The sequence below is a fragment of the Tursiops truncatus genome, chromosome 8 (assembly GCF_011762595.2).
Source record: "Tursiops truncatus isolate mTurTru1 chromosome 8, mTurTru1.mat.Y, whole genome shotgun sequence".
Taxonomy (NCBI): domain Eukaryota; kingdom Metazoa; phylum Chordata; class Mammalia; order Artiodactyla; family Delphinidae; genus Tursiops; species Tursiops truncatus.
This window is the reverse complement of record NC_047041.1, coordinates 92,632,103-92,645,342: the sequence shown is the minus strand read 5'-3', so window position 1 is coordinate 92,645,342 and position 13,240 is coordinate 92,632,103. Positions and strand designations below refer to the sequence as shown.

General features: G+C 46.5%; 2 protein-coding genes across 5 annotated transcripts in view; both read right to left on the bottom strand.

Annotated features, from left to right (window-relative positions):
- EXT2 (exostosin glycosyltransferase 2) overlaps nt 1-11,656 on the bottom strand; it is a 119,939-nt gene extending 108,283 nt beyond the window's left edge. For all 3 annotated transcript variants that reach the window (XM_019948020.3, XM_033860490.2, XM_073808797.1), the window contains exons 1-3: nt 11,121-11,656; nt 10,091-10,180; nt 4,542-4,658 (exon numbers count right to left, since the gene is read on the bottom strand). In XM_019948020.3, coding sequence (XP_019803579.1) covers nt 4,542-4,658; nt 10,091-10,180; nt 11,121-11,656 — 743 coding nt within the window. The remainder of the gene's footprint in view (nt 1-4,541; nt 4,659-10,090; nt 10,181-11,120) is intronic.
- Nucleotides 11,561-13,240, bottom strand: part of ACCS (1-aminocyclopropane-1-carboxylate synthase homolog (inactive)) — a 35,382-nt gene continuing 33,702 nt past the window's right edge. Inside the window, exon 16 of one of the 2 annotated variants that reach the window (XM_033860494.2) lies at nt 11,561-11,686. The gene's annotated coding sequence lies outside the window, so the exon portion shown is untranslated. Of the gene's footprint in view, nt 11,687-12,058; nt 12,151-13,240 lie in introns of those variants that run through there. The other variant, XM_033860493.2, reaches the window with a different exon arrangement.

Here is a 13,240-nt window from a genome sequence, read left to right as displayed (position 1 = left end):
AAGATCACATACGGGGAGCACTCTCAGATCATCCCAAAGTGAAGACCGCCTCCATTCAAAGTATTTCTGTAATCAAACTTGTCTGTTTAAACAGGAGGAAGATTTACAGTCAAACTCTCAAGACAAGCATGGAAACCACCTTAACAATTAAAGCCATTTGAAAATGAAATGAACTGTCTTGTGAGGTGCTGAGTCCTTTTTATGACAAATCAGAAAACTTTTCATTAAGAAGTAACAGCAAAAGGTATACATTAAGTTAGAGCTGAACGGCCTCTAAAGGTCTTTCCAATTCCCAAGACACTGGTTCTACGGTGGATGTCCTGGAGCCCTGGGACTCGCTGGATATTTCTGGAGATTTTCTATTTAAGCAACATAAAACTGGTGCTCCGGGCTGCTAAGAACAAGAATAAACATGCTGGTATCCAAGGGGGTGTCCATGCAGGAGGAGGTAAAGTGCTGGAGTCCTGGAGGGAAGAGGGTGCTTCTGCACAGCGGGGTGGCCCGCCCACAGGGAATGCTGAAGTCTTAGTGGGGGGAGAGCTTCTACTTGGGGGAAGAGCAGGGAGGTGGCCTGGCACAGAGTACGAGATCCCTAAAAGAGTGACAGGGGAATGGGTAGAGGTAGTTATGGCCCCCCAGCATGGGATGCTGAGACCAGGTGAGGTTAGGGGGGCATCCGGGCAGCCCAGGAGACTGTTAGAGGCCGGGCAGGCTGAAAGCGTGGGGGAGGGTGATGGCAAGAGTAGCATCACTCCAGTGGGCGGGGGGGCGGTCAGACTCAAGAAGGGTGAGGAGGGTATCTGTCCTGGGGTGATGGGGAGAGCAGGAGCGCTACATGAGGGTCAGAGTCTGAGTGGGCGTGGAGAGGGTATCTGTGCAGTGAGGGGGCAGCGGCAACAACGCGACAGAATTCTGGTCCCATACAAGAGGGCTGATCAGATAAGATACTGAGGATAAGGGGAGCCAGATTTCTCACTGTCACAGAAGGGAACCACAAATATGCAAAGACAGGGAATTCCCTGGCGGTCCAGTGGTTAGGACTCCACGCTTTCACTGCCGATGGACCAGGTTCGATACCTGGTTGGGGAACTAGGATCCCGCAAGAGGCGCAGTGGGAAAAAAAAAAAATTATATATATATATATATATATATATATATATACACACATATGGAAAAAGAGAGAAACCAGAATGCCCCTGCAGTGTTGGATGGAATTGAAGATACCAATATGAACGCATGGTTTTCAATACATGTAGACACAGAGAGAGAGAGAGAGATAGAGAGAGAGAGAGAGAGACAGAGAGGGAGAGAGAAAGAGGGAGAGAGAGAGAGAAAGAAAGAGAGAGAGAGAGATCCATCTATATAGACAGAGAAATAAATACAGATGCTAACATGTGGTGCTCAAAGAAACTCTTGAGTAAAGAAAGGCTCTGGGTTGGATTTCACTGTTAAGAACACAGTTCTATTTTTAGACACTCAGCCACCAGGCTCCCTGGGTCCCCACCTACCACTACCATTTTCTACATAAATGTGCAGATGTGAACAAGAGTCTAAAAATGTTCCCCCTGCCTGCATGCTGGCTCTCCCTGACCCGGCAGATGGCTGGTCGATGGAGTAGGCCCATTTTAGTTTTAAGCAAACAAAATCTTAAGGTGGATTTGTTTTTCTTTCAAGGACTAAAATTACCAGCTATGACTTTCATGTTTCCTCCCAGCAGTGCTGATATCGAAGCTTAAGTAAAATCATGCTGAGAACTTGAAGTCTCCCTCAATAGTAACAGTTGTAAACTCCCAATTTAGTTCCTTTTAGAGAGAAAATGACAAGAATTCCAGCTGAGGCCAACACAGCTGTGAGAAGAAGCTATCAGTAGCAGCAGTCCTCAGCTTCCCATTGAAAAATATTGAGAGAGATTTAAAATAAAAACAAGCCTCTTACTACTCTATGCAGCCCTCAAGAGGTGTGGGAATTCCCTTAAAAAGCAACTCTCACAAAGAGCAACAGATCCCAAATGTTGCCGCGAGGTCACCCACACTGCCTCCTCCCAAGTCCCTGGAAAGTGTGATGAGTCTGGAGCCTGTCTTTGCTTTGCTTTGCTTTTTTCCCCCTTTTTTTCAGAGGGAGAGGAGTGTTGTTTGTAAAAGAAACACAACTGCAGGGCCAGACTGCAAAACCGGTGGGGAAATGGAGAGGGCGGGTCTAAGTCGGGCTGTAGAAATCCACCCCTTGGCCAGCAGGGGGAGGACCACGCCCATCGCAGCCTTTAGTGTCCTTCTGCTACCCTTGAAGGTACAGCACTACTCTATCTAGTTACTGAACATCAGAAGTTTAGAAATCAACTGCAGCCTTCAGCCATCTAAAGATGTTAATTTCAGCCTAGTTATACACAAAAATTAGAGATTAAGTTACCAAGAAAACACCACCGAGAAAACAGCCTGTAAATCTTTGAGACTACTCTCTGAAGGTAATTACTGTTCAGAGTGGTTTGCTCTCCTTTGTTTCAGCTTCACTGAATCTTTTCCTTTCGGTATGTTTTTTTCCCTGGATTAAGTCTAAAGGGAAGTGACAGTCCTAAACCAATGTAAGAGAGCTAGGGACGTCCCTGGTAGCGCAGTGGTTAAGAATCCGCCTGCCAATGCAGGGGGCACGGGTTCGAGCCCTGGTCCGGGAAGATCCCACATGCCGCGGAGCAACTAAGCCCGTGCGCCACAACTACTGAGCCTGCGCTCTAGAGCCCGCCAGCTTCAACTACTGAGCCCGCACACCACAACTACTGAAGCCCACGCACCTAGAGCCCGTGCTGCGCAACAAGAGAAGCCACCGCAACGAGAAGCCCGCACACCACAACAAAGAGTAGCCTCCGCTCACCGCAACTAGAGAAAGCCCATGCGCAGCAATGAAGACACAACACAGCCAAAAATAAATAAATAAATTTATTTTAAAAAAAGAGAGAGAGCTAGATTATACTCAAGAGATGACACGATAAAGAGAGTTTCGTCCGAGCAGTCTTAAGAAAGAGGCCCAGAGGCAGCTGAGCCGGCCTGCCAGACTCGCTCCTCACCTGCTCACACCCTGTCTTGCCCAGGCTTTCTCGGCCGCAGCACTGCCGACACTTGGACCCAATGAGTCTTTGTAGTGAGGGCTGCCCTGGGCATCACAGAGATTTAGCGGCATCGCCGGCCTCCACCCACTAGATGCCTGCAGCACCTTGTGCAGAGTTAACACAGACTGACGGCTCTCTTTTTCGAAAGGCTGGCCCTCGGCTGGTGCACAGAACTTCGATTTGGGGGGAGAACTGTAAGGATGGCTCACTGGGCCCAAACTGTACAGACAACAGGGTTTATACTGAACACCTGCTTTCCTTCTGGGAGCCTGGAATTATGCACAGCACGTGCTACGCAGAGACTGCCCATGGGATTCGTTCCCAAAAAAACCCTGGGCGCTGAATCTCTAACGAGCTTAGCTGGTGGGCAGCATTTCACACGGCTGTCTCAACTTGGTGTTGGGGGAAGTAAGCCCCTCCTGTGTGATGCCAAGGGGAGGGCACCCTTGGAAGCCCCTGGTGTCCCCGGACGTCACCCCATGTGCCTTTGCTCTCTGGGGACTGTGATTTACATCCTGTTGCTGTAATAAAACATAGCCACGAGTATGACCACACACTGAGTCCTGTGGGTCCTCCTGCAAATCATCAAAATTGGAGGTGGTCTTGGGGATGGACGATGGATGGGAGCAGGTCATTAGTCTGATGAAAATGAGGAAAAGGATTTCCAGACAATGTTTACAGCCCAGAAAAACTGAGAGAGCAAAGCTTATTCTAAGGAAAAAAAAAAAAAAGCTAGAGATGGAGACAGTGGTCATGTAGTCGAGGGTCTTGAAAGACATTTTAAGGACTCTGGGCTTCCCAAGAACAACGTGATGCCAACCGTCAAACTGGAGAACCGCGAGACCAGAGGCAGAAGACCACAGAGGAAGCCATTTCAGCAATCCAAAGGAAGGACGACAGTCGCCTGGCGCAGGGTGGGTGCAGAGAGACGGAGAGGTAGACAGAGCTAGAAAATATTGAATACGTAGGATGCAGAATCAATAGGACTTCTTATTCTGATACAGGAAGTAAGGGAGAGGAAAGAGTTGACGACACCACATAGATTTCTTTTTTTTTTTTTTTTTTTTTACGTGGGCCTCTCACTGCCGTGGCCTCTCCCGCCGCGGAGCACAGGCTTCAGCCGCGCAGGCTCAGCGGCCATGGCTTACGGGCCCAGCCGCTCCGCGGCATGTGGGATCCTCCCGGACCAGGGCACGAACCCGTGTCCCCTGCATCGGCAGGCGGACTCTCAATCACTGCGCCACCAGGGAAGCCCAGATTTCTGATTTGGGAAGCCTGGCAGACAGCACTCAAAACTGACTGAGCGAGAGAGAGAACTGAAGGATCAGTAAAGTTGGGGTGAGGCAGGGAAATGGTAGACTCAAAGACCCCGGCCTGTAGTCGATGCTTTGGCCCTCGCCGGCATCTCCCAGCACACCCTGCTGTGCCGAATGCTCCTCACCCTGGTCCTTTCTCTGGAAGGTCCACCTCGGCTGACAGCGGACTATAGACAGGAATGCTGACGTCGTAGCCTTGCCGGTAAGTCCACGTAGAAAAGCCACCACCAGCCAACAGAGCCCTGAAAGCAAAGGATTTTGTCAAATGATGAGAAACGGAGAAGGTCTTCATTCTGATAAGCTCTGTGGAAAGGGGTAATTGAATATTCATAACAATAGCAACCACAGCTAATGGTTACTAAGTCCGTTTTCTACAGAGACACTGTACTCAATGTTGTACAATCACACCTCCTGGACACCAGCTGCATCCTGTTCCTGAGTCACCACCTTTCCTCTGGGGTCCTAAGTAGTCTTTCCCTACTTTCCATGTTTTAAAATACATCACAGCCAGGACTCCCTTTGAACAGCCCCTCTGTCACCTCATTCAGATCCCATTCACCTCTCCCAAAAGTCATACCCAACTCTTAAACACACTTACAATAACAGCAATAATAATAGGTCTGTACAGGACAACTGGCTGGGGAAGTCACTTACCAACCCCACTGACTGGAATCTCAGGGGACAATGGACAAAGAAAGCAGTGGTGACGGCAAAGTATCACATCTCATGTTGCCCACACCCCAGCCTCTCTCCAATTGCCGCCCTGAGCAGTTCTTTCCACTGTCATCCCAGAGCTCCGTGTGCATCGCGTAACCTCTACCAGCTCTCACCATCCATTCCAGCTACTCAGTCTTATTAACGCAATTCCGTCTACAGGAAGCAGAATCCAGAACTGGACATTTAGTGCTTCTCTTGCAGTCTGTATGCATGAGCTTTTATTCTCCTTAGTTAGAAAGCCAAGAAGACTCTGTTTTAATTGGATCCAGCAAGTAGTACAATGACACTTCATCAGAAAGGAAGCAGGTGTATATCACACCAACTTTTACAGTTATTCTGCCCCTGGGGCTGCAAACCCATCAAATCACTTACTGGGGCAGAGTGATGCCAGTTCCATGCACTGCACAGTCTGAGCCAAAGTGTATGAACTGAAAAGCCACATTCTGTGCCATCTTGATTGCTACCAATCCCCTCCCTGCCCTGATGACAGCCTACATTCCCTTCTAACATGACCAGTGTAAGTTCAAAGATTTTCAAACCACCCCTGGAAATCCCAATGTGTTTGTTTAAGCTTTAGGAAACCAAGAATTGGTCAGGGAGGTAACGTGCAGGCTAAAAACCTCTCCAGCTGCCAGTCCTCTATGTAAGACTCAGTAACTAGCCTTCGTATCAACATACGGTCTTATTTTTCTTGAGTGGCATTCAGCAATGAATCCGTCCAACATGAATCTGGGTGGGTTCCATGACCATGATGGCAAGCAGACTGCATGGGTCCCCACAACCTATGTGCAGAGAAGCAAACACTGATCCGACATACAGGCACCAAGCAGTCCAGGTAAGCCAGGGTAGTGGGTGATGAGGTAATTACACCCACACCCCAGAGGACAGGAGCATGTGTATGTAGTGAGAAAGGAAGCAGGTGTACATGATGCCAACTTTTACTGTTACTCTGTACCTGGAGCCCCGGGGGTAAGGGAGGGGGTTAAGCACTGGTAGGAGGAAAGCATGCAACCCGAAGCATGTCTCCTGCCACAGATCACACATGTGCAATCTGGTGTGTGATCTTAGGAAGAGTCACCACTGCAATTAGTCAAACAAGCCGCACACCGGCCCTGCTGCTAAGACTTCAACTCGAAGTCACTGTATCTTCTTCTGCCAAGCTTTCCCTAACATTATAATGGAGAAAAAATTGTAAGCCTCCCTTGTTTTACAGAACACGTGTTTTACATTGACTGAAAAGTAAATTTCTGAGAAGCACATTCTGTTTTCCCATTATGTATCCCCAAATCAGAGATCCGTTCCGAAGCCGCAGAGACTGAATACAAACCTTGCAGCTAAGAAAGCATCACTATGATGACCACACTCACACCAGGCGTTCTATCACTGCAAGTGTCACCAGAATCTTCAGCACTTCCCGGGACTTCCTGACTCAGGGACATCACCGACCCTCCTCCTCTCAGCCTGGCCTCGTGGACTCAGCATCCCTACCCTGGGTCTTTCCCAGACGCTCTCACAGCTCGCCTCCTCCCATGTGAGTATTCACAGAGCCTGAACACAGTTCGTCTGCAAGTGTATCTTTTGCTTCCTTTTAATCAGGCCTGCAAATTCCTCAAATATAAAGCTTCACGTTTTAGGTTTTTCAAAAAGAGAAACTGACCAATTCTACTGATTATCGTTGTTTGTTTACTTACTCAAACTGTAAAAAAAAAAAAAAAAAAAAAAAAAAAATTATGAGACAACTACATTTGAGCAATGGCTAGATATTTGGTGAATATCTGGTGGTATTAAAGAACTACTGTTAATTTTTTTAGGTATGATAATAGTATTCTAGTTATATATATATATATATATTTTTTGGCTGCATTGGGTCTTCGTTGCTGTGCGTGGGCTTTCTCTAGTTGTGGTGCTACTCTTCGCTGTGGTGTGCGGGCTTCTCATTGTGGTGGCTTCTCTTGTTGCGGAGCACGGGCTCTAGGTGCGCGGGCTTCAGTAGTTGTGGCATGTGGGCTCAGCAGTTGTGGCTCGCGGGCTCTAGAGCGCAGGCTCAGTAGTGGTGGCGCACGGGCTTAGTTGCTCCGCGGCATGTGGGATCTTCCCGGACCAGGGCTTGAACCCGTGTCCCCTGCATTGGCAAGCGGATTCTTAACCACTGCACCATCAGGGAAGCCCCTGTAGTTACATTTTTTAAAAAGCTCTTATGCAGAGCCTCAAAGGAAATGTTTACAGATGTAATGATATAACATCTGGGATTTGCTTCTAGATAATCTAGCGAGGAGCAGGTAGGAATACAGATAAATCAAGTTGACGACATCACAGCTGGACAGTGGGTGTGCGGGGCTCACTGTACTGGTTTCTCTTCTTTTATATAAGGTTAAAAGTTTCCGTAAGAAGTTTAAATAAATATACACCCATACGAAAGTAGAAATTTGTGAGAGATACGTGCAAAGAAAGGATAACAAAAATCTAAGGTAGTAATAAAATTATAGAATGTGTCTGAGAAAACAAAGATCAGTAAAGTCAGACATTGAAGAGGTACAATTTGCTGTCATTTGACTTAAAATAAAATGGGTATGTGAATATATACATGTGTGTGTTTGACTATAAATCCATCAAATAAAGACTCGAAAAATACAGTGTTTGATAACAGTGATTACCTCTCAGTAAGAGAGTAAAAAGAGGAGGATTTGAAAGCATACTTCTACTCTTTGTACCCCTGCATATTGTTCTAATCTTGTACCAAGAAGGTATATGTGTACCATGCATAGGATTTTTAAAACCTGAAAGAGAAAAACAGATTCAAACAGCATAAAAGATGTATTTTCTGAGCAGACATTTGCTTCAGTCCTGGTCCTTGCGTTTCCCTGAGTCAAGTAATTCTTAAATAATCACACCTAGGACTTTAGATTTCAGGGGAATATTAGAAACAGTCTAATCTAGCCTGTCTGTTTTCTAATTTCTGAATAATCAGATGTGCAGCTCCTGCTGAAACCATTCTACACTCATGGCTCTTGCCTCCTCTGAATCCAGAAGCAAGGACAAAGGATAAGAAAAATTAACAAACAAATCTACTATCCTTACCCCACCCAGAAGACTACCTAGGCTTCAAAATGATATTTCTCCCATGGAAAGATAAAGGAGGACTATATGATGATTCATTACTTGCTACAGGATTGTCTATAATCACTTACAAAAAACACATGCACAGGGAAAACGATTTAACCTTCCTGACCCTTAACACCTAAGTACCAGCAAGGACTTACACTCTCTCCTGATTACTTGACACTTTGCTGCAGAGAAATGAAACCCCTTTTAACGTGTGCACTTGATAAAAATAAAATACTTCTCCCATGCAGATACATATACCAAAATGTCAGCAAAAGTGAAATGTCCCAAACAGAAATAAGCCCTTCTCAAAACAAACCCAGAGGGGCTTCCCTGGTGGTGCAGTGGTTGAGAGTCTGCCTGCCGATGCAGGGGACACGGGTTCGTGCCCCGGTCCGGGAAGATCCCACATGCCACAGAACGGCTGGGCCCGTGAGCCATGGCCGCTGAGCCTGCACGTCCGGAGCCTGTGCTCCACGACGGGAGAGGCCACAGCAGTGAGAGGCCCACATACTGAAGGAAAAAAAAACAGAACCGCAGGTGAAGACATTGCATTCCTAACAGCTCTTTCCCTTCCCTTCTCTACCCTCTAAAGTATTTCACCTTCCCAGAACAACCAAACGCATAGAACAGCAGCCCACTCAGGAACACTGGGGCTGAGAGCCAAATCAGGGATCACCTTGCGTTTAGATGGTTTCTACAGAATTTGTGTGGCCTGACTGCCCTCTATCGTCCAAAATGGTTTCTACACCAAAGTTGAGGAATGGTCCTGGGGTGTGTCTTTTCTAGTGATAATTGTATTTCCAGATAGAAACTCAATACTGACTCTAGATAATCACTTAAAGCAAAGAGGGCTTAGATTTAATCTTCTGGGGAAAAGCAGTACTAAGTGTAGATTTTCATAAATGACAATGCTGGCCTCCCACAGCTGGCCTCACCTTTTTCAGTAACAATGATCTTTTAAGAGTTAAACATCAATAAAGTTAAACATCAACTGTAATAAATAATAAACATCAACTGTAATAATGATCTTTTAAGAGTTAAAGATCAACTGTAATAAACATCAACTGTAATAACTGTAAGTTAGTTATAAATGAGTTCATATATGAAATTACAATAATCCTCTACCTTGAGTATTGCCCCGGACCCACATGTTGGGCCCAAACTTTCTGCTCTCTTCAGACCCTCGAACCCAGTGATGGGAGAGGAACCTTAAGCGGCACCTCCCTCCTGAGTTTTCCAGGAGGTGGTGCAGTCAATGCACAAAAGGGCCAAAACACAGTAAGCGAGCTCCAACTGCAGCCGTGACGTCATGGCCGCCCCACACCGGATCTGCCTGTTCGGAAGTGTTATTAGGAAGGAAGGAAAGAAGCCCACTGACTGAAACAACAGAGAGTAAATGGTACTCAGAGTGCCCTCATTCCCCGGATGTTACGGGCTCCAATTACACAGCCACGCCCTCTCCCCTCAGTAGCTGCGACTCTACCTCTGGCAAATGCTCCCAAATGCGGAGAAAGCTGACACAAGCCAGTGAGGAACCAGGCCCTGGTGGGGGGCGGCGCTGGAGGAGAGGTTACGCTCAGGAGAGCACAACCCAGACTAGGAAGACAAGACAAACTTTTAAGATGCCCCGCTGGAACCTAAGCTCCAACTGGTTTCCAACAGACTTAGGCAGGTCTGATGCTTCTAGGTCTTGAGGAGGAAAGGCCTGGGACAATTCTCCACTTTAACAAACAATTCTGGTTACAAAGTACGTCCCAGTGGGCTGGGAAATATGATTTCTCATGAACGAAAGGGTCTTGCATTTACTTAATCCTCAGAACCCTATCACGGGGACAGCCCCAAATACACCTACCTGTCTCTGGGGACATCCAGGGCCGTGTTATAATCTGGGGGACCTCCAGGCAACATGTTGAACAGGAGGTGATTGGTTCCTCGATCCCACCTATTAAGAAATTAAACATGTAGGAGAATTCACACATCAACTATGAAGAAACAAAGACAAGTCAGCTTCTGGATGACAAGTAGTCTCCCCAACCCATAACGGGGCCTCTTCTCAGGAGTGCCTGGAGATCCCAACAGTGCATCAGGCACTGGCCTGGCTCCTTGAAAGTAAAGCTGGGGGATGTGCACTCCAAGCTTGTGCACTACAGAACTGCTTATGCTAATGAAAACCTGAACGCTACCTGAGTGTTCACCATTTGGTTACAGAAACAAAAAATAAATAAACCGAAGGCCAGTTAAATACATTAGGGAACATGTACAAAATGGAATACTATACAGCCCTTAAAGTCATGTAGAACCAACAGATGAAGATGAAATTATCTGGAAATACATTCATGATAAATGAAGGGAAAAAGGCAGCAAGAGAACGTGTTTTGCTGTGTGATCCCATTCTGGACAAAAATGTTATATACACATGCATAGGTATATATACTTTATACAAAAATGTATACATACATGCCTATGTTTTATACAAAAATGACTGAAAAGTAACAGCAAAATATTAATGATTATCTCTTAGAGGCAGGCTTATGAAATGAACCTTACTTTCTTCTTTTTGCTTACCTGTATTTTCAGACTTTTTATAGTGAATGTACATTATGTGAGTAATAAAGAAGGGAAAAAAGTGCTTAAATTTCAAAGGAAAAGCATGGGAAGCATCCTTAGCTTCTAAACGTTAAGAGGCTGGGAACCCACAGCAGTGGCACGGGAGGGTGGTACAGAGGTCAGGTGCCCAAAGCACCGGTCCTCCTACAAGTCAGTCGCTCATCCACTCACCCCCATATGAGATAAGAGACAAGCAGGCAGCCGGACACCAGCTCAAGAGAACCACTGGCTCTGCCCCTCCTTCCCTCTAGCTCCTGGAAGACCTGCTGTGATACCTGGAGAGCTGGGCCAGCGCCTGCGCCGTCTCCTTCACGCGGAGCGCGTTCTGGTTGAGCAGGTCGATGGACGGGATGAACAGGCAGGCCCGGGCGATGTCCTCGGTGTAGTAGTCGCTGTCTGCGACGGCCGTGAGCAGCTCGTTGTACTCCTGGGAGATGGTGCTGCTCACTGGGACACCCGCATCATCCACATACTTCTTCAGAGAGTAAATGTACACCTTGATCTTGTTCTTGGGGTTGAAGCCACAGCGGTAGACGTCGAAACACGTGTGCATTCTGCAGCTGAGGTCGCCACGCTCGGGGACGGGGCTGTCGGCCGGCAGCCTGACCACCGGCACGTCGCGGATGCTGCGCTTCTGCACGCTCCAGTCGCTCGAGGACTCGATGGAGTGCGGCCAGAACTGAAACATGCCCGTGGCGATGAGGCCCAACAGGACGATGGAGAAGAGGGTGATGTAGTAGATGCGGTGCTTGGTCTTCATTCTCGGGATGAGGGCAGGACCCCGGATGTTGTACTTGACCGAGGCACACATAATGACCCAGAGAGCCTCTTCCTCACACTCCTGGTTACCAGGGGAGAAGAAAGAAAAGTGAAGCTTTTAGGGTGGCAGATGACACTTGAAAGGACCGTTCAACTTTGAATCTACCTCTTTTCCTTAAGTGGTCTGATGAAATAATGAAAAGGGATTTTTGACCTGTCTTATAAATAAATAAATGTGTACATATGAGAATATGATGTATTTAATATTACATACTTAATATAAATACTGTTAACATAATGTAAAAATATTACTATATTCTATAGATATATGTTCTCTGAAAGCATAAGCCGGTAAATGTGTGAGACCTAGGAAGAGGGGTACTGACCAAGGAAGAAAAGTCAGAGGTGCAACAGCTGAAGACAGTTGCTTTATTTCGCTTTCAAATACTTGCCTAACATAAACTGATGCTTCATCTGGACAAACTGAGGTTTCGTTCATTGTACTAAGGCCTGTTTTCATTCATTCATTCAACCCTCATAGAGGACCTAAACAAAGAAGAAAGTGGAAACCTACCTTAGAGGAATTTATATGCTAATGAGACACAAAACCATAACAAAATGCGGAATGTAAAAACACCACTAAGAAAATATCAAGAAAAGGCCAAGGGGTATTAGAGAAGATTAATCTTTAAATAAAATATATACTGATGTTTTATAATGAAGGGATAGTTGACACATTTAGATGGAAGGGAGAAATGAAGAAACAGGGAAGGAGGAAAGGAGAGGTGGAGGGAGGAAAAGAAAGGCCAATGAGGTCGATCCATTTCTAAAGATGGATGCCAACACTTCTTCCCACTGGTGAAGGTGCACGCCACTCGTCCAACCAAAAGGTGGAATCTCTTTCCCTTCCCCCTGAATTCGGGCTAGCCTTGTGACCTGTTTGACCAAAAGAACGTGGCCGAAGTGAGATTCTGGGGCTTCTGAGTCCAAGACTTAAGAGACCCTGTAGCCGATGGAAGCCAGCCACCACGTTATAAGGAAGCTGAGCTCCCAGCTTAGGGCAACCTCAGGAAGACCCCAGGGGAAACTATGTGAAGCAAACATGAACCAGCCCCGCCAAGCTCTGTAGAGATGGCAGAATCCCGAGCAAATACATCATGGCTGTTGCTGTGGCTGTCTGTAAGTTTTGAGGTGGTTTGTCATGTAGCAATAGATAAATAGCCAATAAGCATCACTGACAGATACAAAGAAAATCCTTAGTCCTCAGCTGAAAATGCAGAGTCCCCCTGCAGACCACAAATTAAGATCCTTACCAAACAAGCCCGACACCTGATGCCTAGCTACCGTGTGGGGAGGGTAAAGCCTTGAGTGTGACTGCATCATCTGGCACAGACACGCTACTGCAACAAGAGACTTTAGGACTTCAGCATTCCACATGTCAAAATCCTGATCTTCAAAATGGCCTCATTCGGAAAAGCTATTAATATAAAGGGAAATAACTGAAAAGCTCATAGAGGTCTATCTTAAGGTTTATCAACCATTTGCACTATAGCTAAACGGAGTTCTCCCCAATCATGTCCACACTGTAAGACTGCTTCCTTCCTAGCCAGCAGGGTCTCGTCAAGCCTTGAATGTT